The sequence below is a fragment of the Teleopsis dalmanni genome, chromosome 1 (genome assembly GCF_002237135.1).
Source record: "Teleopsis dalmanni isolate 2A chromosome 1, ASM223713v2, whole genome shotgun sequence".
Classification (NCBI taxonomy): Eukaryota; Metazoa; Arthropoda; class Insecta; order Diptera; family Diopsidae; genus Teleopsis; species Teleopsis dalmanni.
In genome coordinates this window covers 231,157,483-231,182,537 of record NC_051846.1, presented here as the reverse complement: position 1 = coordinate 231,182,537, position 25,055 = coordinate 231,157,483, and the positions used below count along the sequence as shown (strand labels likewise).

General features: G+C 24.0%; 1 protein-coding gene across 1 annotated transcript; it reads left to right on the top strand.

Annotated features, from left to right (window-relative positions):
* The first annotated feature begins 6,059 nt into the window (after window positions 1-6,059).
* On the top strand, window positions 6,060-13,674 carry LOC119672617 (band 7 protein CG42540-like). Its single transcript, XM_038083714.1, has 4 exons — window positions 6,060-6,389; window positions 9,000-9,055; window positions 12,870-13,050; window positions 13,111-13,674. Exons 1-4 carry the CDS (start codon window positions 6,327-6,329, stop codon window positions 13,279-13,281), a joined length of 471 nt encoding a protein of 156 aa, XP_037939642.1. The 5' UTR covers window positions 6,060-6,326; the 3' UTR covers window positions 13,282-13,674.
* The last annotated feature ends 11,381 nt before the right edge of the window (window positions 13,675-25,055 follow it).

Below are 25,055 nucleotides of genomic sequence, written 5' to 3'. Positions count from 1 at the left end.
TGGAAAACTGTGCAAATTGTAATAATATATATAATTTTTTTAAACTCTTTAGTTTAGGAGTTACAGTGTGTAAATGTTGTACAAATAATAGGTACATATTTTTTAATTTATTAGTAAATTTTGTTTAATTTTTATACTTCCTCAGTGTAAATAAATTTTAATAAATTATTACTTTTTTTTATTGTAGTTGAAATAATTAATTTTAGTTATAAATTTTAATTTTATACAATAATTAGTTTCTATTTTATTTTGAAATATTTATAAAATATGACAGCATATATTTATATATTATTTATTGTTTTTATGTAATTAATTTTTTATATTTTTTTCTGATAAAATTAATTTACAAAATTGTTTAATATATTTATGACCAATAACAAGGTATATATTATATTTATTAAAACTTTAACATTATATAAAGTGCTAATCATTAGCTTGCTTCATTAAGATATTAAGATTTTTAGTATGTACATAGAATAATTTCTTGCTAAAGGATAAGAAAGAAGACAGTTCGACCATTTGATATAAAAAGTCGCAACATAATTGAATAACTTTTCCGTCAGTTGATTTTTATTTGTGAAGAGTTTACTGCAGCTTTATATATGCATTATATTTAAAAATACTTATTTATTTTTAATAAGTTCAATCTTTCCTACTCCTAACATAATTGGACAATTTTTACATCCGTTAATTTTCAATCTGTGCAAAGTTCTTGTACTGCAGCTTTATATATGCATTACTTATAAAATTTTATTTCTATTTTTAAGGAGTGTTAACTTTAAATATTCCAATAAGAACTATTTCTATATATATTTATTTCTCGTATATATATTTTTGCTAATTGTAATCTTTACATCTGAAATATTCAAAGCATATTTATTTGAAAATCTTTATCTCTTACATTTGGCGTAACAGTCGTTGGAAGATCTAAACTTGTCATACAATATTCTTTCTTTTCTTTTGTAAGCATATCTCAAAAGAACAATCGCTTATTTTAAAAATAGCATATGAAACAACAACACTGCTGGCTTATTTTGTCCAATTTATTTGAAACCGTTAAACTAATAAGATTTCAAATCGCATAATTGCTAAGACTAAAAATTTCTCTATTGTGAATGATTTTTGGACGTACGTAAAAAATATCCAATTAACTGTCAACATATGACAATTAACTGGATATCGCAGTTAACTGTTGTTTTTTTTTTGCGACAGTTAACATATAATTATTCGTATTTCGTAGTTGTTATTTTTTCTACACTCAGAAAAATAATTTGCTTGATTTAATTATCAACTAAGAATCAATTAATAATGGAAAAAAACTTTCCACTTTTTCCAGAAAGTAGTACTTTTTTATGTTGTTCTTTTACGACATTGTTACAAAAGAATAGGCCTATTATTGTCGCTTATTCTCTGCAAGTCATTATTTACGTGATCTATCTATCTTGTGCGTAGTCGTTAACTACAGCTTGCTCTCAGTGAAAGGTATAATCCGAAAATATTAATCTTATAATACGTATATGCCAACCCATTCTATTCTCGACTTTATCACGTATTTAATGACAATATATTTAATTATTAACTGATACAACTTAACATTGTACCTTATCGTATCTGTTCCATCATTTTCAATCACAGGGCTAAGAATGTATTTATACTTGCGATAAATACTTTTATTCTCAATACTCTTAAAATAGACTATTGAGTGATACGATTGATAGATCTTGTCGAGAAAATGAAGAGTATTTGTAATCGTTATTTATCAGTTTTGTAAAGAAATATTCCATTTTTATATGTAAACATATACATACAATCTCCATTTTAATATAATATATTTTTCGAAACAATATATCTTCTTCTTCTTTGCTTGTTCAAACGCGAGTTAGTGTCTAAAGCACTTTTACTCAATACTATTTGCGACCATTTAGATTATCCACTCTAATAAAAGCATCGTTAAATTCTGATAAGTTGTTCAGATGATTTTATAGAAGTATGCTTTGAACCTTAGTATATCTTCCTGGCGGAATATATATTCCATATGATTTGAGAGTGCAATTCTGAATTAGTGTGCGGTTCCACAGAATCGAACAATTTCAGTGCTCTGTCTTTGATATAGGTACTTTTGTACACTCTCGACTTTCAAATCTTTATGTACTATGTCTTCATTATATGTACCATATATAATATACATATATATATAAATGTATTCCCTTTATATATATATGTATTCCATTGTTAGTTCTCCTTGGTGAAATCCTGGGTACGTATATGTACATATATTATATTGATATTATACATTTACATTATTTTTAATCCCAAATTTTATAAGATTCTTATTTAGTTGTTCTTTAAAAACAAAACTCACGTGTTGCAATTGTTCATACAAGCTTTAATATCTCACGAAACGATACCGGCTTGAGAAGAATATTTATATAAAATATTAATATATAATATATAGTTTCAATTTGATCATCAATTCTATATATTAAATTCTAAACCACTAATATAATAATCTATTTAATTTGATGTGTTTGATAAACACAGGCACAGCTAATGCCTGTTTTAAAATATTCTGATCGCACTAAACATCGGCTTGTAATTCTTCACGGTGCTATTAATGTAAAATATATTTATTTATTTTTTTTTATAAATTAATTACACATTGTTTTAATTATCAGTTTCGAACATTATTCAATCAGAGCTACTATCATTGTGCTACCCTTACAGATGACTTATTATTAAACATAAATAGAAATTTAACGGTATCGATGACCCTAAATTCAAAAACAATAGCATAACAACTTCATAATAAGTGAATCTATTTTTTATAATAATATAATATAATCATACATAGGTATATCATATAAATAATAATTTTAAGTGTTATAGTATTAAATTTAGGTGATAATATATGGGTATATAAAAATCGTCATTTTATTTTTTCATCTATATTTGTTAAATATTCTTTTTTTTTTTTTTAAATTACATTCCAAAGATACCTGAGAAAACTGTCTGTTAATCAGTTTAGGTTAATAATATTGTATAATTTTTAATTAATACTTTATTATACTAATTTAACATGTTTAAAGGTTTTGCAAAACCGAATTATATACTCACATGCTCTAATAGTTACAATATTTGTTTAGCAATTATATGCAATGCTTTATAATTATTTATTTATTTTTATTTTTTTATTTTTATTTTTGAATTCAAAACTCTTAGCAAATTCCGAAATCAACGTCGGAGTTCTAAAATAATTTTTTAAATAATAACATTCATTACGTTCAAGCAGCAGATTTTATTATAGCGCTAAATGTTATTTATAATAATAATATTACATATTACATATTACATTACATATATATATTGCAACAATTGATATTTATTGCCTAATATAATACATTAAAACAAAATTCAGTTTCATTCCAATTATTCATTGTTATAAATATTATATATTATTTAATCGTTATTTATTGTTATAAATGTCATTTAGCGCAATAAGTAATTACATCATTACATTAATTGTGATCAATGTTGTGTATTGTGATAATCATTTATTTTAAAAGATATTTTTTATTGTAAAAAATTTCATTTATTATAATATATTTAATTTATTATAATATATTTATTGCAATTATAAACGTCATTAATTATAAAAAGTTTCATTTATTGCAATAAAAGTACTTTTTTTATTATTGTTATTAATCGTAAATGAAGTTACAATATTACAATACAATACTATTTATTGTATTATGTGGTGTTTATTGAATTAAGTGTCGATTATTGTATTAAATATTATTTATTGAAATAATTAAATATTTATTGTAATATATGTCATTCATTTCAATAAAAATCATTTAATGCAATGAATGTCATTACAATGAATATTGAATTTTTAAATAAATGTTATTTATTGAAATAAATGAGATTTATTGTACTAAATGTCATTTACTGCTATTACTTATTAATAATTGTCATAAATGTCATTGGATATTTATTGGACATTATTTTAATAAATGTTTTTTTTGTAATGTTTTTTGCTGTGGTAAACATCACATTTACACACATTACAATATATTGTTATGAATGCTACTTATTGTAATAAATATTTTTGATTTTAATAAATGTCATTTGTTTTTATAAATGTTATTTATTTTAATAAATGTTATTTATTGTGATGAATATCATTAATAGTAATATATGTCATTCATGGGAACAAATAAGATTTATTGCTATGAATAGTGTTGGTTTAATAACTTTCATTTATTATAATAAAAGTTATTTATTGTAATAAAATTAATTTATTATTTATTAAATATTATTTATTCTAAAAATAATTTTTTTCTATTGTAATATATATTATTTTTTATTATGAATATTGTTTATTGTAATATGTATAATTTACTGTCATTATTAGTTATTAATCGTAATAAATGTCATTAATTGTAGTAAATTCCGTTTACTGTAATGAATATTATATATTGTAATAAATGTCACTTATTGCAATATATATTATTTATTGTATTAAGTGTCATTTATTGTAATAAATATTGTTTATTGAAATAAATGACATTAATTAAAAATAATGTCATTTATCGGAATAAATGCTATATGTTGTAATAAATGACATATATTGAGCTAAAATTTCTCTAACAAAATGAACAGGTCAATTTTTTCTGGTATTTTTTCTGGTATTTTTTCTGACATATTTTTCTGAGTGTATGTATTTAATGCGTCGACTTATGTCAGACCAAATGGATGTGTATGAAATAAAATAGTAGGAACAAAACTAAACTATATGTTTTGCTTATTGAAAACCAAATATTGAAGTGACCAACTCTAATAGCCATTTTCAGAAATCATGCCATCATCTTTACAATATATTATATGTGTATAAGAATAAACAAGACGTCCTATTACTGTTACTAGTACTATTGAACGTACTATTAAAAATATTTGCAATATGTGTATATTCAATTTCATTAACTTTAAGTTTTTGCCGTAGTTTAAGAGTTAGTTATTTTCATAATTTATTATTATAATCAAACAGTTTAATATTTTATGTAATGTGTAAATAAATCTATTACTGCAACTACATTAGAATATGAGATTAATTATTTATTTTAAAGAATATATGAAATGAATATGGTTTAACCTATGTCTTATCAATATTATATTCTTAATTAATTAATAAATTACTTCTTAATAGTGCAAGCCATATTTTATATAAGTACGTAGTATATATATAATTTAATTAAAATACTATAAGGAATGTATACTTGTATTATAATTTTTTAAATTAATTATTCTTATAGTTTTTTTAACCTCAAAACTGTTGAGTACGAGTATTAATTCAATATCAAAAAAAAATTATTTTGTGATTTCTAACAATTTATAAGTTTTTGTAAATAAAATGTGATTTATTTTTTATGTCACAATCTTTTAGATTCATTAAAACTTTTTTGTTCGTTAAAGAATTGTCTTAATCATTTAAGTTGTCTTTATTGCATTCAAATATCCTTAAACGTTGTGTTATGTAAAAAAGTATATATTAAAAAAAAAAACACTGTGACTTTAAAACTCTTGAGTTTGCTCCACGTATCGCTATAGCGCAGTTTAACGAAATCACCCTGTATGATCAAAATTTAAAATTCTTTCCAAATAAAAATAATAAATAAATAAAGCAATAAAAATTGATAGTCAAGACAGTCAAAACTCAAAAACTGGCTAATCGCGTTCAACACCGAACTATCACGTAGAGTTCCCATTTTATGAGCAAATGAGCAAAAGAAACGAGCGAATGCTTTTACAAATGTTATCCTTTACATGCATACACTGTAAAAAATTGCAAATGTAAATGTTCTGTAACTGTAACTGTAACTGTAACTGTACTTTGCACTTCATTTCATCTTTGCAATTACGAAATAAAAAATTCAAAATTGGAGTTAAGTGCATTTTTTCTCCTCACATAAAAGTGCACAGCTCACAATAATGTGAATAAATAAAAATTAGAAAAAAAATATTAAAAAAAAAATAATAAAATAAAACCATTTAAGCAAAAATGTTGTAGAACATAAGAATATAAATTTAAATAAAAACAAAAACCAAAACAAAAAAAATCACATAAGCAAAAATGCAGAAACATTTAAGAAAACAAAAACCGAAAAATCCCCCACTGCACATTGTAGGTCCTGACAAAGGATAGCGTAACTGTTTCGGTGGATGCAGTGGTTTATTATCGCGTTTCCAATGCGACAGTTTCTATAGCGAACGTGGAGAACGCTCACCATTCCACTAGACTGTTGGCACAGACTACTCTACGAAACACAATGGGAACTCGGCATTTGCATGAGATACTTAGCGAACGGATGACTATTTCTGGCACTATGCAGGTAAGTCTTGTCTCTTAAGATTCTAGCAGTGTTCCTTGTAATTTTTCAGACAACAGCACATGATAATGTTTTGCTGTTCAAAATAATAGTGACAATGATAATGTCGTTCGAATCGTTGATACTTACTTGTATTCCAGATAATAAAACGTGTACCATGTGTACATGCATTGATTCCATCAGAACAGTAGTGTGTGCTTTATGAGTTTGCATGTGGCTTTTGGGTTTTGGTTTTTGCCAAATCCGAAATAAACAAATTTAATTATAAGCCATTTATCGCAACCATCGTAAAGTCGGTTTACTATCATATATAGATAATAGTACATCAAAAATAATTGTATATATGCCTGAGATAAAGGTATGAGACTAACCAGTAGTCCCCAAAATTATTAACCAGACTTTACTATTTTATATAGATAATAATAAATAAAAAATTGTTGTATATATCCTGAGATATAGTCTAAAATCTTAATTAAATATGATTTTTAAAGTCAATAATGAGGAAAGTCATGTTTTTTAATAGAAACTGTTGTTTTACTAACATATATAGATAATAGTACATAAAAAATAATTGTATATATGCCTGAGATAAAGCTATGAGACTAACCAGTAGTCCCCAAAATTATTAACCAGACTTTACTATTTTATATAGATAATAATAAATAAAAAATTGTTGTATATATGCCTGAGATATAGTCTAAAATCTTAATTAAATATGATTTTTAAAGTCAATAATGAGGAAAGTCCATGTTTTTTTTAATAGAAACTGTTGTTTTAATATAAAGGTGTCTTGAACAGTAGTAAATACAACAACGTATTTTTATTATTTATTAATTAATTGAATTTTTGGCTAAATATACAGCTGTTTTAAGTATTATCAAATACTTTTCATTAGTAATCTTTTGGAAATATTTCTTATATTTAATTATTTGAAAATAATTTTATAAGACTACAAGTACCAAGGGTGCAACTTGTTGCCCTGCCAAATTTGAAGCTCAGAGTCAGTGTTTTTTAGTTAACTGACCTAAAGCTGTACTTGACTTCTTCATTAACAAATTCTCTTACTGTGTTAAATTAGAACGAAATCATAAACCAGCTATAGACTAATTGAATTTACTGACTATAGATATTTTTAATCGTTAAATTTCAATACTAATATTTTTTTAGAGTCATTATTTATTATTATAATGTGCATCATTTTAAAATATAAATTTTCAGAACCCCGCGGTTCTAAAAATTCCTAATAAAAAAATGTGAAAGTTTTTTCCCGAAATACGGATGTTTTTATAAAATGCTCATAAAAAATGTTCAGTTAAATCAAAGATCATCAAGTCAATATTTGTGAAAATCTTGTTATAACATTTGTATAATTTTTCAAAACTCCTTAGCATTACTATATTATTAAACCTAACTTAAGTTAACTCTTTGTTGCATAGAATATTCGAAAGTATTTCTCTTTATTTTATAGTCTGCATCACTTCAATTACTTATAGTGGTAATTGCCTTAGTACATTCATGGCAATTGTGAGTTACATATTCACAGCACTTAGGTATATTACCTAGGCAAACAAGACACAGAAGTGCACTCAAAGTCATTTTGGCGCTAATCTTCTGAATTTTTGGCCAATAGTAGTTATTATTATAATTTAATATAACCGAATTAGATACTATTCTCCAGATTTTTTTCATATGATTTTCATAACACTATGATTTTGTTGCCTTGCTGATTAGACGTTTACGGTGTCCAAGCTTTTTGTTAAAGAAAATATTCAAATATATTAAATATTCAAAAATATTACATTTATATATAATAAAGAAATATATAATAATATACAACATATATTATAATATCTAATGTATATATGCCAATCTTAAACCAACTGATTAACGAAATCGTAAGCGGCATTATGCTCGTAGGAGTTAAAGGATTCAATATATTATAATATTTTATATTATATATAATATAATATATAATATATTTATATATAATATAATATATTATATTTGTTCTATTGTTGAAAAATGGTGAGTGTTATTTTTTCATTACATCATCTCGATGTTATGCTTAAGGTTAATTGCATCCGTTCATAGTGGAATTAAATTTGCCTCCAACATTAATAACCATATCACCGACATCTGCGGAGACTACTGTAATATTAATTTAGAATATGTTTCATGTAAAACATAATTTTTTTATATAAAGTGAAAAATTAGAATATCTTAAAATATTGCACACCTACTGAATATTGAAACTATGTCTTTCTCTGTATATTTTTTGTAATGAACCGCCAAGCCATATGCTATGTAAGTCCTTTTTAAGTCTACAGGCATTAGTAAAAACACATGAAATTGATAAATGATTTTCTGGAAACTCAAATTTCCTCTTAAAAAATTTTATTTGAGAATAAATTTCGTTTTCATGTAAAATAAGAACTACACGTAAATGGTACATGAAAAAGGACTTAAATATAAAATAAAAGTGTGATTTTCTTAGGAGCAAAAAAGTGAAATACTAAACATGGAATGAAATAAAAAAAATGTACTAATACATAATTTCTTTTTGTAATTTTTCACATCCTTTCACATATGGGAAATCAACAATGAAAACATCAGGTTCAATTGGATGAGGCTACCGACGCCTGGGGCATTAAAGTTGAACGTGTTGAGATGTAAGTATATTTTTTATTTTAACATTTTTTTATTAATTTCAGTTTTAGTTTATAAAACCAACAAATGTTTAAGTGTTAGAAAACACAATACAAAATCGAAAGTGGGCTTGCATCCCACTAAAATATTTATAGAGATTCCCCGTCAAGGTTAAAGGTACACACCTCTTAACATATTTTGACTATTTTATTTGTTAAAAGCTAAAGTCAAGACTCAATATTATACTAATTTAATTTGTATTTACCCTTCAAACTGAATTATATTTTCCATTAATAATAATTTTTCGTTAACCTTTAAAAGAAAATAATTGGATTTAGGCATTAACGAAAACTTTTAAGTGCTGGCATTTTAGTCATTATTGAGGAAAACTTCTTAAAAGAATGGTTTTATTTGAAATTAAATTTAGTAGATACTAGCAAACACAACTGAAAAAATAGCAGTCATATGCCTTTTCCACACACATACATCCGCTTTTTATCTAAGTTTCTAGTCTGACACTTGTGACGTTTCCTACTTCCAAGTAGCAGCATATCGGTCATGTCACCAAAGGTTAATGCATATCCCATTTATTACGTGCCATACTTCTGCTATGCTCCACACATCTCGCACTCCGTACTCTATGTACTCTATGCAATTGCGTCACTGCTCGCGTGTCATGCGTCACTTAAGTCGGCTCCATCAAATTTTATTCATTTATGGGTGTTGAGTATTTAGCAGAATGCCTTTTTTTTCTTTTTTCCTGCTTCAATGTCTAAAAGTGGTTGCAAGGATATGACAGCAGACGTCTCCCGTCACATTGAGCTTACAGATATATTAACATAGTTATGTCCATTGTTTTAATCACGTAATTGAGTGTAATGACTTATTGATTTTTATATATATATATTTTTATTTAATGAAGTAATAAAATGTATATTAACATTTCTATTAACTAAATTAAACACTAAATCAAGGATTACACACAAATATCCTGTGATATATAAACACAGTCTGACATGCAGTTACCTAAAGCCCTGCGGAGTAACAAAGTTGTCAGGTTGATTGATGTATTGATTGAAATATTTTTAATTTTCAGTAAACAGCATGATTTAAACAAAATTCTTTTATATTATTTTCTTTTAAATAGATTAGAGAACACGTTAAGTATGTACCCCATTTAAACATACAATACTCTAATTGTGTTTCACTTAAATAAATTAATTTAATAAAAATTAGACTTAATATCACGTGTCGGGAGTATTAAATAAATGCAATTAACATATATTTATTCAATTTGTAAACAGAAGCTTTTTACAAACATTTTCAATACGCAACAGTTTTCTATAAAAATCTTTAGCTTTAATGGAACTTTTATTTTCCCTTTCTTTTCAACTCGCCAGTTATGGGAGTTATCTTAGTAACTATTTACCACCACTGACATCAAACAAAACAAAGATAAATCTTACCATTAACAAATTTTATAAATCTATATCAGAATTTATGGGAATAGAGTACATGACACCCTCTGCAAAAACAAATTTTATCTACAAGTTACTGTAAAGATGAAGCTCTGTATCTTTCAATAATTATAGTAAACCATCAGCAGACTACATCGTGGAAGCCTGTCTCTATAATCTCTTTATGTTATAATTTTTCTATCTCTATCTCCTAGACCCTTAACAGACTGCACCCTGCAAGTCTTTCTCTATAATTTCTCTACATAGTGTTATAATGTTTCTTTCTCGTTATTATTTCGCTATATAATATCTTTCTATATTAGTCATAAATGGTTTTTAACAATGATCACTATGTTGCTTACACAATCTAATTAAACTGAATAATAGTTGGTAGCTAAAAGCTACAGTCTTTTATTTTGATATTATTTCTCTGAGATGGTGGTACTCAGTGCAGTCCATAGTTCCTGTACCCACATAGCTACAATACTATTGTCCAATTATATACTTATTGATTTATTTTTTCTCTATAAAATTTACTGTAATATACCATATTGTCTTTGCTTTATTTTCTGTCCATGTAATTTACATAGATTATTATGTAGCTCCACTAAATCACCCATAAAAAAAAAAAAATTATTCTTTTTATTGATTAACATTTAAATTCTTAAATGTGAAATTATATCAAAATTTTAACATAAATTTTATTTTTAATGTTGCTAAAGTAAGCACAAATATTTTACAATTTAATTTGTCAACATTAAGTTTCCTGTGAAGGATAAGAAATATCGACGCCAAGTCCATTACAGTCAATTAAGCCCAAGTAAAGTATTTTGCGTAAATTTGCAGATTCCGTTCTTCTGCTGTCGTAAAGTATCTTGCAAACAAAAAACACTAAAAATGTAAATAACCAAGAGGCAAGCAGTGAGTAGTTCATCAATGTCACATAATGTTATGTTCATCGAAATTGTTTAATGTTAAGTAAAAGGAATAGATTTATTTCCTTTCTACAATCCTACGTAGAAAAAAACAAATATCGATTATTTGTTATTTTAATGATTTTTATCTTTTTCTTTTCATCATACTCTTTTATTATTAAACTGTTCCAGATTAGTATTATCATGATTATTATTATAATTAATTAACATTCCTTTTAACCACTTAATTTAATTAAAAAACACAATTGCGACTAGACGAGGAAGGGTATACAGGTCTTGATATATTATTTTCACATCAGTAGATTTTTCTAATACATCGAAAATTTATTTTGTTATTGTTGTACAATACAGAAAACAGGTAGTGATGATAGTGGTAACAAATCTTCCTAATAAAGGCTTTTGGGTTATTGTAGTGCTTTTCATATTTAGCAGGATTATATACAGTTAAGCAATTTTAAAATCCTTGAGTTTAGTTCAGTTTATATCTAGGACAGTTTTCGACTGCTACATATCTCTAAACAAGATGTCGACACAGCTCAAAATTTCACTAATCTGGGTTCCCGGACATAGGGATATTTTCGGCAATTGTAAAGAAGACGAGCTATCCAGAAGGGATGCTTCACAACTTCACTCGGAACATCTAAACAATTTGGGTATATTGTTGACGTCATGTAACTTTTGTTGAATTCTTTTTAAGCTAAAATTTTTAATAAACGAGGGGAAGACTCATTGATATGTAGGCATCTGTATGCAATTTAATCATTTTCCACTAAAATAAAATCCAATCCGTTCATTCAGATACCCCGTATAGATATCAGTCTTCTGGTAGATTTACTTACAGGTTATTGTAGATTAGGCAACCATGCTAGTTGATTGATTCTTCGATTCAATGATACCTGTCAGAGCTGTGGAGAAGACAACGAAAGTACCTCTCATCTACTTTGACTTTGCCCAGTTCATGCACGGCGGTAACTCAATATTTTAGGGATTCACTTCTTTGAGTATCTTGATTAACTTCAAGATCTTCAAATAAATAGCATTTTAAGCTTCATCAAAGGTTCCAGATGATTTTAAACCCTGAGTTTTTCTATTATATGGTAATACAATGGGCCAATAGGCCTTAGTGGATCCCCCTTTGAATCGCCGGTATAACCTAGCCTATACAATATAGAGTTTAGTCATAATTTAAACATAAACTTAGTAAATGAATTAACACATTTTCAATATTAATTTGTTAGAAGACCTAATGCTGAGAAATCTCGTTAGTTATTATGAATACTTATTGACCTAATTAGCATTCTCACACCAATGTCATGACTTTATACTTTATCCAATATGGTCAGATTTTCACTAAACCAAAAAAGAAAAAAAGAAAATTAAAAAATTATATCCCACTGGATCATATAATGGATATAACTTTTTTATATTCAATTTATGACTTACAGTAAGGATGTGCGTTTGCCAGTACAATTGCAACGTGCTATGGCGGCTGAAGCTGAGGCAGCTCGTGAAGCCCGCGCTAAAGTTATTGCAGCTGAAGGTGAACAAAAGGCTTCCCGTGCATTACGTGAGGCTTCCGAAGTTATTGGCGACTCTCCAGCTGCTCTACAATTACGTTACTTACAGGTAAGCTGAATGCAATATTTTATAAATAAGAATTATTTTACAAAATGTATTCCCTTTAAGACCCTTAACACAATATCTGCTGAAAAGAATTCGACCATCGTTTTCCCACTACCGATCGATTTGATAACATATTTCTTGAAAACCAATGATGCCACCACACAACAAAATGCTGCACAAGCCGCAGCCGCGGTACAAGCTGCTCAACAACAACAACAAACCGCATCGATGTAAATTAATGGGAACGGGACAATTCCGCAACAATAGATAAAACACACTTTCTACACTAAAAACAACAATAAATGGATTAAAACAAAAATAGACAGAGGAAAGTATAATAGAAAACAGTTGTATAATTACTAAAACAAAAACAAAGAAATAAAATTAAAGATTAAAGTGAAATAACATATATATGAATTATGTACACATGTTCTAAATAGAAACCATCTATGCTGGATCTGTGAATTAAAGTAGAAGAAAAAAAAAATTAAATAAAGAAAATAGCGAATTAAATAAAATATAAATAATTACAATTTTTTGCGAGTAGAAAACGATTTGATTAGTTAGAATGAATTTTAATTATTAAAACGAAAAATTAAATTTTGAATCGTTGCCACATATTTTCATTTCAAATGCAATATTTAACCAATGTGGAAAAACTCACTTTCATACAAATTAATCATTTTCACAATTAAATATTTAATAAAAAATAATGGCATTGCGGCTTTATTTTAGGCTGCGTTTTTATTCTCTCATCAACTAAAAATTTTATTCAAATAAAAATTACTATTTATATTAAAAATTACATACTAAAATAAAAACTATTTATAAATAGTACTAAGGTACAAATAAGCAACAGCTTTGTCAACTCATATACTTATTAATTTATTCTCTTAATTATCTTAATTATTATCAGCATTTTTACTCATTAAAGTTAAGAGTTTCTCATAGATATTTAATTCCAGGAAATAGAAAGTTGTAAGAAATTTCGTAAGATTTGGAGCGAAATTTTTTTAAAAAACCTGAACATTTTATATATAAAATTATAATTCTTAAACGATATCTCATTAGTATTTTAGGTAAAATAAAACGAATATTAAAACAAAATTAAATACTCGTAGTTCGTTAATTTTAAAATCACAACTTGTAAGCTTTGTAATTAAACGCATTTATATAAAACATTATATATTCATATAAAAGTATAGATATAATTATTGAAAAGAAAAAAGAAAAGAAAATGTTTTGAAAAGATTATTATGATATAGAGAAATACAAAAAATTTTATAAAAAAAATATGATTTAAATTTTAAATTTCAAATATTTATTAATTTTTTGTTTTAAATATTAAAATTTTGAAAATAATTAATCTTTTATTAAATTAAATTAAATTAATTAATTAATTATATTAAAAAAATACTCTGTGAATCCTTTTAGAAACATTTTTCCATTGATTTCTTATTCTACAGTTCTAGATTTTTATAAAATGTAACTAATATATATTCAGTGTACATAGATCTAAAGATCGCAGTGCATACACCCACTTAAAAATAATAATATTCAGTGTACAAAGTATTCAAAATTTATAATTTAAAAAATGCTTTAAAAAAAGAGTTTTTACTTTCCTTTCCTAATATGGAAGGTTGACACATCACAAATTAAACTTATACAAAATTAATGGGTATATATACATATATTATATCTATATATTTATACGCAATAATCCTGACCAAATATCTTACTTTCCTGACATGGACTGCTTTCTTGTGTTCCCGAAACTTGAAGTACTACTTTTCAGAAAGGAATTTGAATCTGATTGCTGACATAAAAATAATGCAGCAAAAGGTGTTGAAGACCATATATAAAAAATATATGGATGATTAAGTTAGATTAGATTAGATTTTTTTCTGACGGGTTGGGAATTTATTACCACTTCACTGCAGGATTATGCAGTTTATAAGTACTGTGTCTGAGTCTGGTGAGACTATCACAATGACACAGAATGTGTTCTGCTGTTGCTTCTTTTTCGTAACAAAGTCTGTAGCTATCGTTTCTTGTCGTACCTAGATTCGATAGATGTTTTTTTAATTAATGTTTTTAACTCAGTAAAAAGTGGGATGCCTTTTCTGTTCAGCACTAGAAGCTGCCTAGTTGTTACTTTTGATCGATTCGGGATGAATTACTTATCTTGTCTGCAGATAATTTACTTAACCTAATTAGTATGAGCTGCTCTTTTCAGCCATTCATTAATTTTAAATGCAAAAAAGCTACATGAGGACCATGAGGTTGTCCCTTTTCTGGTTAGTTCACCTGCTTTCTCGTTTCCCTCAAATCCGCTGGGCCCTAGCATTAAGTGATTGGGTTAAGACCTGGCATAGTTTTGTTTTTTCTTTATATAATTTATTTCATAAACTTCAGCTTGCTTTGTACACTAAATATTCAATATACATTAGTATCCAATGATATAAATCTTTACGAATATTTTGATACTAAAAAAAAGTATTAATAAACATATCTGCAACTTCTATAGAACACCAGACTGTAGAATAATTTCAGTTCGAACTAATATGAGTATATGAATAGAAAAATATATTAATAATTCAATAATATTCTTATCACAAATGAGTATTTCATCGAAGCTAGAAATGAATGAGTGATTGAAATAGATAACTTTGACTAAAGGATATCCAGGTGAAAATATATATATAGATATACATAATAATAATTACAATTTAAAAATAAAGTTCACATTAAAATTAAATAAATAAATTTATTATATGCACTTAAAAGACATATAATATACTTTAAAATGTTTTGTATAGAAATTCATTAGTAAATATTACACAGTATTCGTCACTAAATTGCATATATATTTTTTTTCAACAAAAAAAAAAATTTTGTATAAATTATATCTATAAAAATATAAAAAATTAAATTTTATTTAAATAATAGATATAATAATTGGATTATCATAAATTATATTTTATTTTAAGTTAAAATTACTATAAAAAAAAAAAAGAATTCACTCAAATATAATAATAAAACCAAAAATTAGTAAAATAAAATTTATTCAATAAAAAACAAAAATAAATGAAAATAATAATAACATTAATTAAATATAAGATAAGTTAAGTGTATACATATATACTTAAATTACTTATAATATAATAATATACTTATATGATATTTATATTAAGTGTATATAAATCATATTCATCAATTTAGTGTTTTATTTTTATAACTATAAAATAATTTTTTTAATTCATAAATAAATTTAGTCAAGTTTCATAAGTAGTATATATATAAAAGACATATAAAAAACATATAAAAGACATACTGCGAATAAAAACTAATAATGAAATTATTAATAAATAAATAATTTAAAAGAAATATAAAATATAATTCTAAATAAAAATAAAAAACACAATCGTTATAAAATAGATAATTATAAAAAGAAACATGGAAAAAAACAATAACATAAATATAAAGATGTAAGAATGATAAAATAAAAAAAAGGAAATAAAAAATTAGTACAATTTAAAAACACTAATAAGAAATTAGAAACAAAACTAAAAATGACAAAAAAACAAAACAAAATAAATAAAAAAAATGAAATAGACAGTAAAAATTGAAATAATAAATATATATATATAATTAATAATTATAAATAATACAACAAAATTGTAATGGAAATGGAAAGTTTCAAATAAAAATATTTCATACTAATTATAAAAAGTCATTAATTAGATAAACTTATATATTTAAAAAACTGATCTGAAAATATAATAAATATATACAAACAATAATATCGATAAATTCATATAAAAAAACTAAAGTAATAAAATTTGTATTATTATTAATAAAAAGATGATTTCATTACTATAAAAAATAATAATAAAGATAAAATATATAAAGATATAAAAAAAAAATAATAAAATAAATAAAAATAAAATAAATAATAGAATAAAATAAATAAATTTTTATAATTAATAAAAAGAAAATGTGACCAACATAATATATAATATAACTGATATAACTATCATAAGGAATAAGGAGTATATGATAACAATCATATATTATATAAAATTAAAGATTATCAATATAACAATTATTATAGAATAATATAATTTATGATAAAAATATGCACATGTTCCAAACAAAAATTTTAACTTTAATAATTAAAATATTTAACTATTTGATATTAGTAAAAGTTAATTAACTGAAAATAAAATTTCTCTAAATTATTAATTAAAAAATAATAATTTATTTAATTATTTAAAACTTATTAAAACGTTAAAAATGTATAAATTAAAATTATTTTCTCTAAATTTTAATGATTTAAATTATAATATATTTATTTATTTAAATTGTAATTTAATTTACTTTTGGATTTTATTTAATTCTGGTAAACTTATTCTTTATATTGTGTCATATTTATATATTAAATAAAAATTTAAAAAGAAATTTGATTTCTATTGGGTTTATGCCTTATAGTTTATTAAATATTCATTTAAATATTTAATAAATAAAAATATATATATGAAAAATAATAATAATATAACAAAAGATAACTTATAATATAATAAAGTAATATAAGAAGAAAAATAAAATCAATAAATATCTGAAATATAAATTATATTATAAACATAATTTTAATAAATTTTATTATATGAACATGCATGGACAGAAATTATCTTAAAAAATTTTAAATAGTGTTAAATATTCAAATGATGAATTATAAAAATACTCATGCATTTATAACGATAAAATGTCACTTTTATAACAATAAAATGTCAAATATTGAAATAATAAAAGAAATAAAATATAAAAAAAATTAAATAAAAATTATATTAAAATAAAATAATTTTTTTGTTATAAAAACAAATAATTCCAACTATGTCATAACAAATTTAATAATAATGTTATAATATTTTCGTTGGATATTAATTAATTTGTTTGTATATATAAAAACTATTATTATTTATTCATATTCAAATATTGCTGATAGTCTTTATTATACAAATAAAAACATCTAATGACAATTTATACCGTTTATTTTAGTTTGAATAACATTAAGAAAAATTAAATAATAGTTTAAATAATTATAAAAGTTTATTAAACAATTATAAAAATTATTTTAAAATTAATTTTTAAAATAAATGACATTTTGTGGTAGTTTTTGGTCATAAAAACAAAATACAATTATGTTTTATATAAATTATTATATAGTTTTTTGATTATTACCCGGCTTAGGTAGTTCATTTAACACATAAAATTATAAAAAAATCACACTTATTAATTTTAATTGTAATTTGGTCGTAATAACAATTAATTATAAATATATTATAAATCAAATAAATATCGTCCTTATACTAATTCAATAATATAAATAGAAAATCGTATTTAATATATATATGGTACTCTCAATATGATTATTATATATGTTCTTATATATAAATTCAATTATGATAATTTAAGATGAATACTAGCGAATAATGTAAAAAAGAAAGAAAAATAATATATATATGTTTTTATATATATTTTATAACATACTTTTCAATTTCATTACATAATGTGCTATTATATTTATATATATATATATATAACACGTACTTATATATATTTTTTATTTTTTTACATGATGTACTATTTTTCATTATACGCTAGTATTTATCAGAAATTGATATAATTAAAATTTTTATATAAAATAAATATTTTAATAATATTAACATATTGGGAGTTAAAAATATGAGAATTCAAATTTTTTACTTCATCATATAAAAAGATATAAAATATTGGCTCAGTATATTTAGACCAAATTATTTACATGTATATGAAATTTTAAGGTTTCTGATATTATTTTCTATAAACATTTATTCAACGTAAAATCGAATCGAATATATATAATAAGTTTTCTTTTGACCAAAATAAATGCAACTATAGACGATAATAAATCGTAGCTGTCGAAAAATTTACCTCTCTTATAGACATAATTACATTATCACAAAAAAAAATAATACTTATAATTAAAATATTTTTCATATATTGAAAAGAAAATGTGGTTTATTAAACTGTAAAGTACCAAATAAAATATTGAGTGCCAAACTAAGAACAAAAGTATTTAAATTGAAATTGTGAAAGAAATACAAGTTTCGTGGACTCAAGCTTCAGTATATTCAATTTATATATATATGTATATTTAAATATTTGTACATATATACAATTGCTAAGTAGTACTGGTATAATTGAATAGAAGTATTTAAAAGCGCGTATATACATAAAAAAAATCATAAAAATTTATTTCATACAAATATATTTCATAAAACTCTTATAAAACACTTCACCGCATATTATTATCTATATATCTTAAATGAAATTTATAATTAAGATTCTGAAATATTTCATTATCAAAGTTTAACTAAAAACTATACTCTATTTCATAAGTGTTTAGTAAACTAAAAAAAAAAAAAATAAATAGTTTTAAAAAAAAATTAATAAATTAATTAACAGAAAAGTTGTACTCAATAGATATCCATCCCTTTTCAAATAAAAATAAAGACGAAATAAAAACACTGAATATATATAAATACATATATATATATATATAGGCATATAAAAATATTTATAAATAATTTAAAAATGTAATAATGAATTAAATGAGAAACTTATACAATACTATATACATACGATATATACAAGATTTTATTGTTATATATAAAGTTCATTTTTCTAAACAATCAGAAGAGCATTCATTTTAAACGAATTTATAAGTAGCGTAAAAAAATGGGTTCTAAGATATTGTTATATACGTATCGGAAGTGAAGGAAAAATAAATTAATTAAAGTTGACGTTAGATAAAAATTAGTTTAGAAAAGGTCAGAATTAAAATGTTGACAAAGAATGTATAAAGTTAGTTAATTGATAGTTTTTTCTTTACTCATTTAAAAATTTTAAAATATTTTATCACTTAATGACACACACAAAATTAATTATAATAAAAAAAAATTTATAATTCACAGATTCATTGTTTCATAAAAATTAAATAAAATTTTTGATGTCTTTAATGAAATAATAAAAAAACGTATTAATGTTGTTTTATCGGTGTCAAAAAATGTTGTTTCATTTCATATTTTTTTTCCCTAAACAGCCATATACTACAGCTATATAGTTAATATCGAATGATTTTGAAAATAAAATATTTCATTTAAAAAATCATAGAACAGTATCTAGTCTTATTTACAATATAGTGAAGTAATCTATAACTAAACTAATTTTAAAGTTAGGAAGATACAAAATTTAAAATTATAAAATACGATTAAGAGATAAAATTTCTTCAAAATACCGCAGAGTGAGACTTCAAAAATAGTTTTCGACTTTATTCAGTTATATTCTCTTACGAAATAGAACTGAAGAAAAGGTTAGGTTAAGTTAGGTTCAGAAGGCGCGTGCTGACAGTAGTTAGCACTTCCACTTGGAGGTATATATTGCTCACTGTGATGCACCCAAAAATTATGCCGGAAGAGGAGAATTAAAGAAAAAATCATACAAAAATATTTGAAAACAATGTGACAATAAAGAATTACTCAGGCTATGTAGTGACGAAATGGTGGGTATGTCGTAAGATTTCCTAAATTACAAAGTGGAGAAAAAATATGACAAAGTTTAATTAACAATAAGATGGATCGTTGGCGTTGAAGATGATTTACGAAAGATGACAGCTCAAAGATGGCGTACAAAGCACAAAGCTAACAGAGAAAGAAAGCTGTAGTGATAGCGCCATAAGATGATGGTGTTAACACCTTTCTAGAATAAAAATTCATAGGAATAATATGAAATTAAAAATTTTAATTATTAAAGCAGTTCTATTGCCCGAAACTATGCTATATGTATGAGTCTTATACTTATGAGTCTTATATTTATACTGCCGTATACGACGACAGTGTACTTTTCAGCCTTTCCGCTGAAATATAACATGAATGAAAACAAAAACAATATTTGTGATTGCTTCAATTTGTTTCGATCATATCGAATGTCACATTCGATTCTGTTTGATATAAAGGGTTAAGAATTACGCGGTTCTGATTTCGCTGCACAATTGCTATGGCATATGTAAAACAGGATTGTCATCCTAGATGTCATTCATTAAAACTGATGTTAGCCGTTTTACGATATAGACCGCTCAACGACTGTTAAAAGTGTTATGTTAAAATTGTAGAAACTTGCATGAAAATGGTAATTCTGCAGTGGGTTTATTTTACATCGAATTTTCTGTACTGATGAAGCTCATTTTTCGTTTGGTGGATATGTCCAGAATAAAGAAATTTGTTGCTTCTAAGACAGAATAAATCCACACAAAATTTGGAAGGATCATTGCGAAGTGAAGTGGTCTAAGGAGGCGTTCTGCGCCTACCAATTTTAGTGGCCTATTTAATGCTTGTGCAGCTTATAGGGCGGCTGTATGTTATAAGATAGTTAAGTCTGCACTTAGGATAACGTGCTATCTACTTAAGTGGTACGAATGTAGTACAGATAGCTGACATATATGACGTTAGTGCTGTGGTTCATGCGCTGCCATATCTGGCGAGAATTAGCCGAATATACATGTGGCTGTTTTTTAATCGTCGTTATACACTGAATTCTTTCCTATTGCAGTTTTGTGTATGTGAATAACTATTATGGAATGTGAGTGTATAAATGAAGTGATCAAATACCTGTCCGCATCTTAGGTTGGTCTATAACTCGCATTGTGTTTAAGTTTGTTTAGTTGTCTGATTGTCGATATGTATGTTTATTTATATGATTAAGGCTTCCATTCCCTAATACTGTTTTAAGTATCACTGTCGGTAAGTGAGCTTTCTTTTACCACACCCGGCTGGAGGTATAAATCTGATACCACGGGGCGTCAAGGCTGTCCTAATGAATAGAGGCTGGCTCCTTATAGGGAGTGTCGTAATAACTGATTGATTGACGAGGATGATTATATTCATTTACTATCATTTCAAGTGAAGGTACAATTTCAGACTGGGTGCAGTGATCCAATGAGAAATAAAAGTATTAATATTCCTCCAAAAAAGGAAGCAGGAAAATATATAAACGATAGCTTTAATTGATGCCGGCAGAATTGTTTGTAGTTTTAATGGACTGGTTATCGGCGCATTAATTATACTGATACGTTAAGAGCATGTAGTCACGTTAAATAACTTTAGATTTCTGCATGTACAAAAAGTCACTCTACCATCGTCAATGCCACACCGTACAAACATCTACAAAAATAGGTGAAATGTTCCGATCTTATTGAAATTTTTAGGGAACAAGTCTTATTACTCAATAATACAAAAGTGAAAAGTGCCAAGTAAATAGTTTGTCTATATTTTACAATTATATAATAAAATTATTCATTTTGCTGCAAAAAAGGAAGCTGGAAAATATAATAAATGTTAAAGTGCGGCGTACCATAAAAAAGGTTGTGAAACACTTGTCTAAAGTATGGCGATATTGTATCTATTGCATATTTTTAGGCTCAAATTTTAAAATGTTAATTTTTAATATCCATGGAAAATAATTGTTTGCATGAGAAATATTATTAACCCTCTAGTTCCCATTTTTTTTGTTTTTGAAAAAATTGCTGCTCATAGTTTTAAAGTGAATAAGTAATATTTCTTCAACAAAAAGGGTCGTAAATAAAGATAATTAAATTCAGCATCATTTTTTTAACATTTAAGTCGCTTATTTTATGATTGTAATAATTAATGATTTTTAAATCATTTTTTGAAGCTGAAGTGTTAGTTCTTAATAGAAAAATATTTTTTTTCTAATATATTATCACAGTAATAAATAAATTCAAAAAAAGGAAATTTAATTGATATATGGTAGTGCGCGCTGGAGTTATTTCGTAATCACGTACTTTGTTTCAAAAATCAAGATTACAAGCCAACGTCCCTTTAACAAAATGTATATAATTGATATGAAAATTATATATATTTGAATTAACTTCCCAATCATATATAATTTACTATTTGCAAATTAAAATTTTTTAATGTTAAAATTTTTTAATTTTCGTGCATTGTCGTAATACTGTGCGATTTAGCTTTTAGTCTAATTTTTTTTTACTTTAATAAAATGAATTTTTCATTTTTTACTCTATTCATCTTTTTAGTAATATTAAATATAAATTATTTTAAAACAATATATTTTATGCTGTTTTAAAAATTTAAATTAAACAATAACTTTATATATTTTTATAGTATTTTATTTAAAATTAGTTTATTTATTACACTTAAATTCTGTTTGCCAAATTATAATTGTTAATTTAATTTTAAATATTATTTTTTATTAATATATTCATCATTAATTTATGTACAAAAATTTATCAACTACTCTAAACAATTTTATTATTTAATTAAATTTAACATTATATATTATATCTATGCATATATATATGTAAATTATATATGTATATATTGTAATATTATATGATACGAGTTATATCGTGTTTATACATATAAATATTAAATTAACAAAAATTGAATGATTCCTGTGATATTACACTTCGTTTTAAAAAGTTTTTATTTTTATTTTTACTATAAAATTCATTGTTCGTTTTATTTGTTGAAATTGTTAAGGTTTAAAACTATATAAAAAATTAAATTTATTTTAATAACTGCAACTTTTCTTGTTTTGTGGTTCCATTTGAGTATGTGTTGTTTATATATAATTTTGTATATATATATAAATATATGTATATGTTTTATTAGGGTAGGACTTTTTGATAGTAAGTGCTTGTTTTCATATTTATGGCAAACTATGTATTTTTTGTATGTGGACATTAACTACATGCAAACTTTTTTTATGCTTTAGTTATAAATTTAATATGTAAATAATATATGTAACAAATTGTAAAATTTTTAAATCTTAAAGAAATGATACAACAAATTTTTAAACATTTTTTGTTTTAATATTTTTTTTTTGTTTTTTTTTTATTTTACAAAATCGTAAACAAATTTTAAGCTTTGGTTTTAGCATTTTTATATTTTATATTAACTAAAAAACAATTTTTATTTATTTAAAAAATGAACTTAATAGCGAGCATTTCTTATATGCTAGTATAAAATCGTTTAAGTATTTTTATTTGCTTATATAAAAATGAAAAAATACTTATAAATTTGTGAAAAGTTTTATTAAGGAAACCTTTGTGATAGTACCAGTATTGAGTTATTGTTGATACACACATTAAATATTTTATACTAAATAAAAATAATACTAAAAATAATGCATGAATTGTTTTTTAAAGATCTTAAAAATAAAATTTAACAAATATTTTTATTTAGTACATATTTGTTAATTTAATAATTTATAAGTCATAAGTCATATTTTATGAAAAAATTAAAATTTATTTGAAAGTAAATTAACATTAGGCTTCTTTTAACATAAGTTATTTTGAAATACTCGTATTTTAAAAATATTTTTGAAATGAAGGCAGTCTGCCACATCTCAGTGAATCAGTAATATGATAATATGATAAAGTAGTGCATTACTGAGGAATAGATTTGTTACGACAAAATAATTTTAAAATGATCGGTTTCTAAGTTTAAAAGAAAAGTTTCTGAATATTTTTAAATAATATATATTGAATTGGAAATACAAACTTAATTTTTATATTTACATATAATTAGCACCTCATTTTTGCACATATATTATTAGAAAGCAATTCAGAAATATAGTTTAAATAATTATAACATACTTTTAATTAATTATTATTTTAAAAAAAAAAGTCATTAAGAAAATGTGATTACAGCGAATTGAAATTGGAAATATTTATTAAAGTATTACTAAAGTTAGTGAAAAATTTCCGATCTAACGTGTAATTATCATATGTTTGATGAAATTAATAATAATAAATTAGGATATAAATAGAAATTATGATTGCAAAATATTTAAATAATATAAAATCTTTTTTATGACTTTTACATAAATGTTTTTTGGAACAAATTGTACATAAAATAATTAAATTT